Genomic DNA, 14,848 nt, shown 5'->3' with positions numbered 1-14,848 from the left:
TTCCTTCCTTCCTTCCTTCCTTCCTTCCTTCCTTCCTTCCTTCCTTCCTCCCTCCCTCCCTCCCTCCCTCCCGAGGAATTCAGCTCTTTCTAGCCCTCAGCCTAAGCTCAGTTCCTGGTTCATCTTTGCATATGCGATTCAATTAGGACATACTGCAGCACAAAACCAAACCACATCAAACCAAACAAAAGAAAACTTTCTTTTAATAAGGCCATTCCCTTTAGAAAGCAGTTGGGATTGTAAAAGAAACTTGGTCTCTTCATTACTTTTGGGAAAGTAATCCATAGGATGATGAGTTTCTGTATCTCTTGGTCTGGGGGTCAATCTTCTGCTTGTGAGATTTTGTCTGGAAAAATAAAATGCACGATTTATTCATTCAACAGGTATTACACACATATTTATCTGGCACTGTTCTTATAAGTGTGACAGGATCACAAAGTTGAGTGGGATCTAAATACCTCTTAATCTAGTCATGGAAATAAACACATAAGCAAATACTTATAATACTTTAAAAATTTTTCCTCCGAGTGTGAAATGGAGTACTGTGGAAATATTGAAAATGGAATGTTAAATTTAGTGAGAAGATGAGAAGTCTTCAAAAGAAGCAGCGGAAATAATAATCACAAGGTGTGGAGCCTAATAGTCTAATGTGTTTGGAATTGGCAAGGAACTGGGTTGCCAAATTTCAGAATCTTGGAAGGAAAATTGAGAAGCAGTAGCAAGTAAGGTAAATTGGTGCCAGATTTTGCGTGGTTGTATACACCAGGCTCAGCTGTTTGAATTTTAATCCATAAGCAATGGAGGAGCCACAAGAGTTTTAAAAATGAAGGCATTATTATATTTAATCTGAGTTTTTAAGAAAAGACTAACATTTGTCTATAAACTCTGACAAGTTAGGTCACTGTTGTGATATTCCAGGGGAGAACGTAGAGAAATGGAACTAATCTTGTTTGGGAGAGTTGGATGAAAAGTAATTCAGAAAATTTGGTGAGTAATGAGGATTTAGCGTAATTAAACACAATGGTCCTATCTGTGTGTGGGATGAAAGGAGGGAAGGGTGGAGGATATGAAGAATCCTAACTTGGAAGGCTAAGTAGGTCAGCATGCCATTCTCCAAGAAAGGGAGTTTGGGAAGAGGAACAAGTCTTTACTGGAAGGTTATAAATTTGGTGTAGGCAACTCTTTTAATGTCAATTGTTTATTAGGCACAGAATAAGCATTGTCTGTCTGTGGTCAGTGGAACTATGGTTTTTAATATTTAGAAGAGGTAAGACTTCAGAGAGAGGTTTTGGGGAGGGTTTCAGTGTGGTCCAAAGTAGCAGAGAAATCTAGGAGGATAACACAGAATACAACTCATATGAAATTGGCAATTAGGGATTGTCGCAGATAATTTTCAAAAGCAAAGCCAGTGGTGGTAAGGTAGAAAAGACCTTAGTTGAACGACTGGAAGTTAGGGTGGTAGACACTGCTAATATTATTGCAAATATCTGTTCTCCCAGTTGCTGTCAATAGATCCTTGGTTTTTTTCAAAGGGCCATGAGCAGCCACGGATGACCATGTGAGACATTTGTGGTCAATTAGACATATGTAGAAGTCTGTTGGGGATTTCTGGGAAAGTTTGTGGATCTTGACAGGCCTTGCTTCTTTTCAAATTTCCTCTTTGCTCTTCCTCCTTCTTCTGTCCTAAAATGCTATATGAGGCAACAAGGATGACAATGATTGTCTACACATTTAGGGTGATGAGAAAGATAGCATTGTAGAGACCTAACTGATTCTGACCTATCTGCCTCTAGAGACCTTATTTTGCAAGTCAAACAAACTGTTGAATGGCTTTAATCAGATAACCTAGGTCTTCATTAGCTGGGTGTGTTTTCATAATTAGAAGCTAAATCCTCAAGTTGGTATTAAACCTGGGCATTGACAACAAAGAGTCTTGGAGACTTAAAGTTGATGGCAAGATCCACTTGCCATTCATTTATTAATTATTCTATGGACACTGACATCAAAATCTTTTGGGGTAGCTCTAAAAATGCAGATGCTAGGTTATACCTATAGACTAACTACATCAGCCTATCTGGGAATGGAGCCTGGAAATCTACTTTTAATGCACTGAAGTTTGAGAAATATAGCATAGTTTATGATTCTTCTATGCCACTTTCAGATTCATGCATGTTTGCTACACTGTAGGCAGCCTGTGAAAGTGAGTTTGTGTCCATTCCACCGGGGATGGACGGTTATGCCTATATCTGAATAAGTTAAAGAAACAATTAAAGAGCTAATTGGAAATCTAGTCATTAGAAAAGTCAGGCTTGGATGCTGACATGCTCTAGGTTGATTCTATAATATGTAGCATCAATATCTAGTGCCTTTAAAATCTGTGAAGGAATGGGAGATCTCAAGGGCTACTGAATAACTGAAGGGAAAATAATTAGATGTGAATCTTTTCCTCTCCCTCATCATTGAGCCCACAGGCACAGGCACATGTGAAATCTCTGGGGAAAGCAGTAAGAAATATTCCCGTAGAGATAAGGAAGGGTGGGGGAACACTGGAGTTTAAATCAAAGTTGGATAGTTTCACCATCTGTTTTCAGAAATTAGTCAAATTTTCACACTACTCTATAGTTCTTGTTTGGGTCACTAGACTATTATTATATATTTCCACCAGCCTTTTTAATTTTAAATAACTTAGCAGATTTCTTTTCTTCTTATGTTAACATAGGTAACATCTAGCAAACAGTTTACATTGACTCTGTACAACAACCAAAAGAGGATAAAGTTTTGACTTGTTTATTTGTAGTTTCTTTCTTTGAACATGGAGTCTCTGAAGAGATTTTTTTTTCAGTATGGTATGTTGTCCAAATGGAAATATTCTGCAAAGTAATGCCTTAAGGATAAAACCAAGATAAAGAGCTGACATCATTATGTTTGACAGAGCATATACAGGACTTATTCTGAAATTGAAGTGATCAAAACTAACCTCATGAAAAAATGCAAACACTCAAAGGTTGTATGAAAATATACATAAATCAAATTTGCAAAGCAATTCTAATGACATTTTTTAAAAAGCAATTTTCCTCTAAAAAGACTCATCAGCTCCACTGTAGTCCAAAAGCTTTCTGGGTGGCAGAAACGATGATGATTAAAACCTGAGATGTGGGCAAAACTCTTTTACATCTTCAAAAATGTGAAAACAAACCTTAAGGCAAAATGCTAAAAATAGGCTCATTTTGGTGAAATGAAGCTGTTTGAATAAATAAAATTAATAGATTTTATCTAAACCATCTGTAGTGTGAAATGGGAAGTCATAAAGAAAAGTCCTTAGAGACTTCTGATCACTCTACATTAGAAAGGAGAAGGGTAGGAGATAAAAATGGGGTCTCTTTCTATCTCTCTGGGAATTAACAAAGTGATCAGCAAAGTGAAGCTGCAGGCCAACCTGCTCTGGCTGCAGGCAATCTGCCTTTTCCAGCTGTCCAGAAGTCGAAGGTAAATGCTCTGAAAACACAAGACCAGTATCATATCAGTAAACCAATAGGTTGTATAAAGTGACAGATTCTCCTGGAAGTAAGGAAAGAAAGGAGGAGAGAGAGAAAGAGAGAGAGGGACCTAAACTCCCAGAGACTTAGTACTATAAAGGACTGTCACTTCTGTTATGTTGGTCTCCTGAAACCACATCATGAAACCAGGTGTTAAAAATGACCCAACTCAACAGCTCGAATGGCTTTGTAGGTATGAGTATTTTGTAATAGTACCCGGAAATTGCAGTTTCATTTAGACACATTGTTCTTTCTTTTGTTCTTGTATGAAACTCTTGCTAAGACCAGATTTGGGTTTCTGTGGGTCTACCTTGATAAAAAACAAAAACAAAGCAAAACATGAAATACCCCAGAATTTGTTCCAAATTTGTAGAAAGATGAATTCTGAGGATTTTCCTCAGGATGGAAAAACCGGATAGTCCTTGCAAAGGCAAATCTAGTATGATAAAAGTACGGGTTGCTTTTATACAGGACAATTTCTACACGTCTGTGCATTATACCAAGACGCTAGGTTTCTGAAGGGACTTTACCCATGGACCACAAACAATGGGGATAACTTCATTGGCTTTTGGGTAGTCATAGTGGGGTCCCAAGAGTTTGTTGAGGACCCCTTGCTTAATTCATTGACTGTATCAGATTCTGTTTTGGAATTGGTATACCCCTTCATCTCCCACACTTAGTTAACTCATCTGAATAATCAAACAATTACAGGCCAATGGGAGGCAACCAAACTTATAAAAGAGCTATGAAGAGTAAGTGTGCCACATGCTGTCCTACAAAGCATGATAGGAATACATGTAAGTGATTTTTTTCCCCTGCCCCTACCCTGGCCTTTCTTTGATTCTATTTAAAGCAGTATTAAGTTTTTTGGGATTAAAGGTTGAAGGTGTAGTCTTTTAATTTGATTAGCAACAATGTGCTTTAAATCCAGTGATAGAACTCTTGTTTGGCTGTAAAGTCTGAGGTACTTTTGGAGCAAGTAAGAGGGTGTATTTCTGCACAATCTGGCACTTGGCCTAATTTCTCAGTGTGAGCAGGGCTCTGCAGAGAGAGTTCTCGCCCTAGAAAATGACCACAGTGCCATAAGCCCAGAGCTATTTTAGAACTTAGAACACTCAATGACGTATGGTCATAGATTAATTTTTAAGTAAATTCTGTCCTCTTGATTTTTCTTTGTCCACAACCTGGGCTTCAGAGCCAGGCTCAGTGGGGCTGAGGCAAACACACACCTTTCTTGTGTTCTCAATGTCTATAGTCACTTCATGTCTCTGATTGTAAGTGCTGAATTAGTGTTATTTCTCATCCCACTACCACCCCCCATTGTAATATGTGGAAAGGACCAGAGAGAGAGCTTTAGGGTGCTGATGGCAGAAAGCGACATATTCAGGGATGAGTGCATGACTCATTTGTCTGTACCTTGGAATCTGGCTGGATTTGATCCAGATTCAAATATCAAGCATCAGAGTGCATCAACAGCAGAGACTTCAAAATGAAGTCATTTAGAAGTTAAACGTTGGTAAACACCTGCTTGAAATGTCCTTGTAGACGGCTTAGCTTCTAAGCCACCTCCCTCCTTCCCCCAACTCCATACCTCAAAGTGTAGTGGAAAGTGCCAGCAGAGAAAAGGTTAAGAGATGACAATGTCCTTTTGCATCTGTTCTGACAACTTAGTCCTGCCTGATGCAATGCAAAATAGCTGAGATTAATCCCCCCAAAAGCGGTCATACTGGAAAGGCTAATGTGACTTTCACCACGACACTGGGCCCTTTGGAGTCTGACGTTTAATTCCATTGGAATGTTATTCTTTCCATTGCTTTTCTGACTATACTTGGATTTGAAACTACCAGGTCTTATTCCAGTACAAAACTCAATCTGCCTCGTCTTTAACAGACTTCAAAACATCCAAATCTGTTTTATTCTACAGGTTTCCACTCAACCAAAAAGCAAGGTGCATGCTTTACCAAGTAAGTGGCTTGTCCTCTTTTGGAGTTCTTGGGAGAAATCCCAGTTCCAATGCTAACGATGAATGGCCACTACTGAACTTCCCAGCATCCCACTGTGGGGTCTTTTCCCAGTTATACGGCAGATACGGCATGTGCCTGGCCTGAAGAAACAAAACATTAACTTTGGAATTCTAATGGCTTTAAACCTTTGATCATCACTTTCTAACTGTCTTTAAAACATTTTGCCTACAACAGTTGCAAGCTGTGGTTTTTTTTTGTCTGTGTGAGGTGACTAACAGTGCTACCGCTACCGCTCTGTATGTGGGGAATGTATTCATCTAGCACCCAAAACCACCTACTGGCTTCCGGCACCTCTTATCAGCTAAGCCATCAGCCCTGAGCTGACATTTCAGCATTTAGAAGCTCCCTACCCCCAACAGAAATAAGTGACAGGAGGAGAAAAAAGCTCATTTGGCAATAGTTTGCTTTTGCTGTTTGGCCTAGAGAAAGACATTCAGAGTGGTAGAAGATTGTTTAGGAACAGCTGGCGAGCACCAGGGTGTGAGGCTGATTTTCAGATATGACAGCCACTTACAGGAATGCTGCCAGATACAGCTGTTTAAAAGCCTTAATAAACAGCAAGTCAATACTAATCTTTGCCAAATTAATCTTTTCCCTGACAGCCCATCAGAGCAATTATGTTTGGGCTTATTGTAAACATACAATTGTCAAACAGGGACGCTCCAGACTTTAAAATACTGTAGTTTGGTTCATACTCTTTCTTTAGAATGGTATTTTTTGTTTTCTCTGTAGTATCGTAAGTCTTTCCATTTTATTTTCTAGTCACTGTTCTTTTCTCCTGGCCTCATGTCAGTGTGAATAAAATTTCACTTTCAAATGTCTTTGCTAGCAAGCTGTTAATAAAATGTGAAATGATTCCTGCTGGTGGGCTTCATTAATTAGGCGCAACTCTGACCGTGCTGAAATATAACAGGTCATTGTTCTCAGTTGTCTCCCATCCGTGAACAAGAACTTCATCTTCACTTCTTCTCATCTACTACATTGCAGGCTGGTGTTGGATACAAATGACAAGATGTTTGGCTAAGTATGAAATGAGAAGACAAAGTCTAATCTCTCTGTGTACATGTAGATTGCCAAGTGTGTCTAACTTGGGTTTGAAGTTACCTCTTCCTCCCGCGGCTCCCAGCCTTCCTCCTCCGTGGTTGGTGAGGTTAGGGGGGCTCCCCATCCCCTTTCTCCAAGCAATGGTCTTGTGTACAGATTTGGAGCCTTTTTTTTTTTTTTTTTTGTTAGGAAAGGTTTTCCACACTGGGAAGTGGTTCCAAATAAAAGTAGAGAAATTGCCTTTGAAAATCCTAAAAAATAGAACCAGGAAATACAGTCTTTTCCTTGCTTCACCAAGTCATACTAACACTTGGTAATTAGAAAAGAAAATTCAGTATCCTGTTCATCAATAGTTTAATTTAGAATCCATGAAACTTGTCTCCTGAATGTTCTCTCTTGTGTTTGACACGCTACACGTCTAGCACCTCTTTTCTCCCTTCTTATTTTCTTGGTGAGACTAGTGTGTATTAGATCTTTTACTTTTGTCACAAATAGAAAAGCTCTTGTTCAATTATGTAGGCCAAAAAAAATATGGCATAACTCATTTTGAAATTCTTTCCATCTTTTTGTAACCCTAGGTTTTTAATGAAATATTTGCATCTTCACTCTTAATGCTTGCCTGTAATATCCAATTCCCATCTATATTTAAAGAGCCTTTAAATCATCAAGAACACACCATACAATTCCTGTTGAGGATAATTGGTGATGTTTTATTGATTTTTCTTTGTATCATTGCATTTTTTTGGTGCACCTACCGTGTGCTATGACATTCAAAGTTGTTTTGGAGATAAGGAAAGTGTTGAATTTCAGGCAGACAAAGAGATTTGTACCATGGGGTGACTCCCATGAGTTCAACCATTAAGCGGAAGGGTGACTTAGATTCAGAGGTTAAACTCATGATATGAATTTTTCTCCTTGCCTTGCCACTATTTTAATATTTAATCATCAGCAAAAGAGATGAATTTTCTGTTTCTATCCTTCCTTGAAAATAACAATTATGGCTAGGCACGGTGGCTCATGCCTGTAATCCCAGCACTTTTGGGAGGCTGAGGAAGGCGGATCGCTTGAGCCCAGGAGTTTGAGACCAGCCTGGGCAACATGGCAAAACCCTGTCACTGCAAAATATAGAAAAAATTTAGCCAGGAGTGTTGGCATGCACCTGTGGTCCCAGCTACTTGGGAGGCTGAGGTGGGAGGATTGGTTGAGCCCGGGAGGTGGAGGTTGTGGTGAGCCAAGATTGTGCCACTGTATTGCAGGCTGGGTGACACAGTGAGGCCCCGTCTCCAAAAAAAAAAAAAAAAAAAAAAAAAAATTACGAGTGGAATAAGAAAATGCAGGCCAAATCTCTATTTAACAAATAAACGTGAGGACATCTATGTTTAACCAAAACTTTCTGTTCCAGCAGATAACCTATTTACAACAAATGTTCACATGAAATTTTTCATTAAAACAAAGAAATATGAATGGCTATTGGGATTTACTGGTAATTTAAAATATTTCTTTTTTAATATAACATACCTGTCTAGGACTCATTCTAAGTGGGGTACCTTGTAAACAAACATAATTGATTATTCCTTTGAGCATTTTCTCCTAGGACTTTGTAAAGTACTTCCAATTCCATTTGAAATTACATATCAAGTTATAGTCAAAACCCAATTGTCTCTAATTCCCACACCTTTTGGTTGAACCACATGAAATTACCATTTCGTAGATAAAACAGGCCAAATATTAGCAATTTCGTACAGTTCAATCTAATCACTTTTCCAAGGAGTGGGACAACTCTTTTGCAAAAGGCAAGAGATCTATAGAAAAGGGATTGGTTGTTGATGTGCTAATTTTAAGTCATGCATTCATAAGTTTAAGAAATATCTTAGTAATGAATCTGAGCCAGAAGATGCAGTTGACCCTTGATTAACAAGGGTTTGAAGCAAGTGAGTCCACTTATGTGCAAATTTTCTTTAGTCTCTGCCACATCTGAGACAGCGAGACTAACCCCCTGTTCTTCGTCCTCCTCCTCAGCCTATGCAATATGAAGAAGAGGACGAAGAATTTTAGGATAATCTACTTCCACTGTTGACACTGGTCAATAACATTTATTTCTCTTCTTTATGATTTTCTTAATAACATTTTCTTTTCTCCAGCTTACTTTAGGAATACAGTATATAATACTTAAAACATACAAAATATGTGTCACTTAACTGATTATGTTATCAGTAAGGCTTCTCAACAACAGGCTATTAGTAGTTAAGCTTTGGGGGCGTCAAAAGTTGCATGGGCATTTTCGACTGCATGGGTGTGGGGAGGAGTTGGTGCCCCGACCCCTGCATTGTTTCAGGGTTGACTGTACTGCTTTGGTGGTCATGGTTTCCTATGGACTGCTTGTGGTCCATGCAGATAGGCCTCTTTGCCTTTAACACAAATAATAAAAGAATCACAGAGACCAACTTCATCCTTGGCTATGTTCACTAATTTGACTAACTGGAAGTCAATATTTGACTCATTTTGCCTTGTCAACTTGGTCACATTTGAATGGGAATCAGGATTTTGAATTATTATTTCTTAATCATTTCTCAATTATGTTAGAGACACACCTCAACCCACTCCTACACACTCTCACAATTTTTTCTTTTCCTAATCAGCTATAATTTTGATTTTGGTGTGTTGGTGAAGAAATCTGTTGTCCCACAGTATTGCTGTTATCTCTCAGAATGACTTTATTGGTGGTCCTAGAAATCTTAGGAATGCTTCAGCAGAGAACTTGACGTGCACTCCCACTGTTCCTCTCAGTTACAAGCTCCAAGCCAGGGCCTGGGCTACTGTGCCCAGAGTGGATTCTGGCTTTCTGAAAGATGGGGATTTCCTAGGCAATAGCTCACTGTACCAGAGCCTCAGGTTGGTGAGAGGGCGTTCTCAGAGTTTCAGGAAAGAACGTTTGTGGCCATGGCAGCCATTAACCCCCACTCTGCCCGATCACTTCCACCATAAAATTTATTTGGGATTTCTCATCTGACTAGGCTTGCTCTTTAGAGACTGATGGATCACCAGATAGAATACGGTCACGCATAATAAGAGTTTTATTGATGATGTGTTTTCTTTTATTTACATTTGCTTTTACTGTATTTGGTATTGAATTTCAACACTCTCTACCCTGGTCGCACAGCTGCTCTAGAAAAGCTGTAAACAACACAGCGCTGTGCTTTCCTGCACAAACCGCCTGTCAAAGTCAAAGCTGCTCATTCTCCTCCCGGTAATTACCTTCTCAGTTTAGACTGAATGCAAGTGAAATTTTTACTTTATCATAATATAATAAATAAAAGACATTAGTTAATTAGTAGTGCTGGTATATTTCTAAAATACTAAACAGACAAACAATAAACTGTGAACTTAATCACATGAGTTCTTATACAGTTTCAAGACAGGAAAATTAGAGCTCTCAGCTACAGTCATTTTAATAATCACATGGATCTGCATTATTTATTAGTTATTACATGCTCAAGTGATTCAAGGTTGTACAATGCCTAAAATCATTCCAAAGCAAGCATACCTTTTGTCTGTTTAATTCTGAGTGGATTACATAATGCATATATTTGTATTTAGTTAAATTGCTAACTTTATTTCACATATTCCAAGAAAGAGACATCAGCCATTCCCTTGATTTCCAACCAGACTTTCTTGATATGATCCCCTAAAAAGGAGTAATCTGCTAGCTTTTTTTTTCAATGTGAAAGCTATGCAAGCCCTCAGGCAGATTTTCAAGCACTTTTGGTTCCCTAGCAAATCTCTGGTACCTTAAGAATTCTCTTGGAAGACCCAGGAATTCTGGAAAGAGTAGTAGCTTGTAGAGGCACAAAAGACAGCAAGAATGTCATTTCTATCAACAGCTTTCAAATTTGGATGGCTTTCCCTTTTCTTTTGCTGTCTGGTTACTCACCTTTCATTTTTAGATGCTTCCCTTTCACTTCTTCCAGCCCCTAGTTCAATTCTTAAATGCTTTCTGGATTTTGTGAAAAGCATGCAGCTTGAGGAAGTTTGGTTTGACTTTTACTTTTTTGCGGGGAGAGGTGGGGTGGTTCAGAATTGACTAGAACCAGCTGAGAACCAAGAAGCAACCCTTTTAAGATAGAGGACCTGTCTGTTTGTTTAGTCTTGGAGCTTGTGTGACTTGGAGGGCAATTCCGTTATATTGTATGAGGAAATAAAGTTCTTAAATATAATAGTTTTTTGTTTGCATCAACCAAAGAAATGCAGAAATAAGGACTGGTTACTTAAATTTGCTGCTAAATGAAAAGCAGGTTTGGCTTTATTCATGTTACTGTAAAAACTAAATAATAAAGTATTCACACCAAGCGTGAATTTTTTTTTTTGCCAGCAAAAGTTAAAACATCAAAGAAATCTCTTTCAAATACTAACAAATTTACTTACAAACACCTATATTTATTATTTCATAAATAGGCGCAACAGGTTCCATAAAAAAAGATTAAATACAGACACAGTATGAAGAAACAATAAGACAGAGCCATATGTAAAGGTTATAATTTAGCTGTTTCCAATCTGTTTCTGCATCTAATAAAATACCAGGTAAGCATTTGGCAGTTTTATACATAAAAGGACTTAAATGACATTTACTAACCATTACACAAAAAGTGATACAAAAAAGCAATTTTTCTGCAGTACAAAATAAATGTGTTTGCGCTTCCCTTAATACTAGTTTCTTTTTGTCTGATCAATGAGACAAAGCCAATTTGTTTTTAAATTAAAATCACTTGGGAATACTTTTTATTTTCAAATATTTTGAAAATATAGAACTATTAGTCAGTTGTTTTAAAAATGAAGTAAAAATATGAATGTTTGCCAATTTAACCCCTATTGTGAAATCAATAAACTGGAATGAGCCAGTTTCAATTACAATTTAGCTACAAAAACATTCACATTTTATACTCTAGGAGAGTGTAACATAGATGCTATTTACAAACTTGCTATGACTGCTACATCAAGCCATTTAAAAAGTCTTTAGTAGTTTCATATAAACACCCATTATGAAAACCAATGGAAAATCCAGGACTTTTATCCGAGACATCTACAGTTGCTAAGGCAGTTACTAGAGCGCAGCACTTCACAGCAAAAAACCAACATAAAATCTGAATGGTCCAAATTTCCTTCAGGGAAGAAGAAAAACAATGTCCATAAAGGATTAAAAAAATAATAAAGAAGCATGACTATTTCTTCCAGAGTGGGTGACCCACAAGCTCAAATGGTCCTAAGTGCTTAGCAACTTGTATTTTCTAATAAAATGGAGAACTGCCTTGACTGTACAAAGCAATCCATGGTGAAAACACTTCCCTGAATTCCTCAGTGGAAAGAAGAGGTGTTCAGACTCTCAAGTAAGGTACAGTGCTTTGTCCCTCTGCATGCCCCTGTATGAAGAGAAAAAAGACAATTCCTTGTTACAAGTCGTTCTGAGCTACAGGTGACAATGGGGGAATGGATGGCTTTGAATTATTTGCTCCAGCTTGAGTTGTTCACTGGGAAAGTGCAATTAGTTAACCTACATCTGAAGTGAGAAGTGAGCTAAAGGCATTTATTCTTGGAAGAGCTAGAAGACTGCTCAACAATTTCTGGTGTCTTCTGCCTTCACGAATGTGAAACTATCCCGGATCATGTTTTTGGAAGCAACAAAACGATCAACTAGGAATGATATCATGCTATGAGTGCTGTCCACCACCAGGTGGCGATGACTACCCGCTTACCCACTACTGCAGTAGTCGTTATTCCAGTCCACCGGCTGTGGGGGAGGATTTCTGCACCCCGAACGCACATACTCCATTGCTTGGGTGACAACTTGTGCAGCTGTAGATGTAGGATTGATAATAGTCTGATAGTCGGGTTGAAGAGTAAATCCCTGAAAGGGAAAGCAAGTCCGTAAATAAGGATCAAAATGCATTTTAAGAAGAAAAGCACCTAAATATTTATTCATTCTTTGCAGACACACTAGGCCTCTTGCTTCTGTCTCTGCAAGGGCAAGCCTGTCGGAAGAGCCCAGAAAATTTAAAACAAAGGTAGAAAAGAAATGTCCACAAGTCCATTCTTTTTACCTTTCCTTCATTTAATCATGTGTCAGAAAACCTTTAATTATACCCTTGAGCAGATAAATTGAATTGAGAAACAATTTCAAATATAGAGGAGCCAACTCAATCAAAACAAAGGGAGAAGAGGGCCTAAACCCCTCAAAGTTTATGTTTTCTATCAAACGTAAGGATACATTAATAGTTAATCCCCAGAATATGCAACAGAATCTTTTTTGAAGGATTCAGGCAGCAGGTGGTTGAGTGTTTTATTAGACTACACCTATTCACATATTGTTCTCAAACCCCTTTTTCTTCATTCAGTCACAAAGGGACCATCTGCTTCTTCTTTTATTTGTATTTCTCCCTCAGCTAAAAAATTTCAGCCAAAGCTTTTTAACAGTTGTTGGACTAATATAGAGAAAAGAGATTCAAAACAACTTGCCATTGGAAAACACAGGGAGGGAAAAGTGTACGACAGAGCAAATATTTTTTAATTGAAAAGTCTATTAACTGGCAAACAATAATCAGACTTCAGGAAGATTCTGCTAATACACTGGCATGGTGAAGTGTTGACTTTTAATCCTAGCGAAGCTATTAAAAATTCAAGGACAGAATCTCTGAAGTATACAGCTATATCTGGTAAACAAAAAGCATTCTACACTAAGATTTATTTTTAGATTCTCTGGTGAATTCAAGAGCCACATAAGCAAGCTTTGCTGGAAATGACCAAAAAGGCAACTTAATTAATCTTATGGTTGTCTCTGAAGCAGACTCCATCCATGGTTTTAACCACTAAGAAATCAAGAGATTAAAAAACAAACCATTCTCTATTTACTTGGAGAAAGCTTTTGAAGGCATAATATTGGTGAATTTTCACTTTTAAAGAACTCAGCAGGATGATGGGAGGATTGATTTTTAACTAGGGATACCTCCTTAGACTTCTATTCATGTTTGGGTGTCCCTCGTGTAAAGACTCGAAGGCACCTATTACCAAAGATTCTAATTTCTCATTATTCAGTTTTAGGTATTAGGTTTATTTCCCATTCAAATGATAAAGACTTCCAGCCAACACCACCAGTGATTCCCACACAAACAGTGAACAAAGACAAAACTCTGAATGATTGGAGACAAATCACTGAAGAATGGAGAATTCAACCAGACTGGTTACTTGATCTCACACAGACTAAAAGAAATTCACAGCTTGCTTAAGGAAAATAAGTTTGTCTATGTAGATGTGACCTGTTCCTCAAGCTGTAAATATCTTCCAAAATATTTCCCTAGTGTCTATTTCGATGCTGGGCGAAGGGCAGGAGAAAACTCTCGAGAGGAGTCTTGTCTTGGCTTCCTTTTTTCAGCCTCATCACAAGGCTGCTGTAAGCATCTTGAGATCAGAGAGTGTTTCAAATACTTACTGGGTATTCTCAGGGCCTTGCCCATAATAGAGGCTCAATAAATCATGCTTTTTGTAAGTAAAGTTTATTGCAGACTGTTTGATGCTACTGTTGGAAAGGTTCAGGGTATATAAATGTTTAAATGTCAGGGATTTCCTATCTTTTGGTTGTTGATAGAGACTGGGTTTTGCTCTGTCACCCAGAATGGAGAGCAGTGGCATGATCACAGCTCACTGCAGCCTCAAACTCCTAGGCTAACCCAACCCTTATGCCTTGGCCTCCCAGGTAGCTAGAACTACAGGTGTGTGCCACTATGCCTGGCTAATTTAAATTTATATATATATATGTATATGTGTGTGTGTGTGTATATATACAATTTTTTTTTTTTTGTACAGATGGAGACTTTCAATGTTGCCCAGGCTGGTCTTGAACTCCGGGGCTCAAGCGGTCCTCTTACCTTGGTCTCCCAAAGTGCTGGGATTATGGGCATGAGCCATTGCAGCCAGCTGCTATATTTTTAGTGTAAAGTTCTCCATATTGGACTTCTGTTTTGTTTTGTTTTTGAGACAGGCTCTTGCTCTGTCACCCAGGCTGGAGTGCAATGGCACCAGCTTGGCTCACTGCAGTCTCCACCTCCTGGGCTCAAGTGATCCGTCCACCTTAACCTCCCAAGTAGCTGGGACTACAGGTGCTGACACTATGCAAAAAAAATTGCTAATTTTTTTTGGTGTGCATGTATGTGTTGTAGAGACAGAGATTCGCCAGATTTCCCAGGTTCATTTCCAATT

General features: G+C 38.4%; 1 protein-coding gene across 1 annotated transcript in view; it reads right to left on the bottom strand.

The window, feature by feature from the left end:
- Positions 1-9,928: 9,928 nt before the first annotated feature.
- The window catches only part of TOX (thymocyte selection-associated high mobility group box), a 250,895-nt gene continuing 245,975 nt past the window's right edge, over positions 9,929-14,848 (bottom strand). The window contains exons 10-11 of the mRNA XM_011982191.1: positions 12,352-12,503; positions 9,929-12,018 (exon numbers count right to left, since the gene is read on the bottom strand). Of these exons, the coding sequence (XP_011837581.1) occupies positions 11,982-12,018; positions 12,352-12,503 (189 nt within the window). The 3' untranslated portion in view covers positions 9,929-11,981. The remainder of the gene's footprint in view (positions 12,019-12,351; positions 12,504-14,848) is intronic.

This window comes from Mandrillus leucophaeus, unplaced genomic scaffold, assembly GCF_000951045.1.
Source record: "Mandrillus leucophaeus isolate KB7577 unplaced genomic scaffold, Mleu.le_1.0 Scaffold236, whole genome shotgun sequence".
Classification (NCBI taxonomy): Eukaryota; Metazoa; Chordata; class Mammalia; order Primates; family Cercopithecidae; genus Mandrillus; species Mandrillus leucophaeus.
This window is presented reverse-complemented; position numbering and strand designations above follow the sequence as displayed.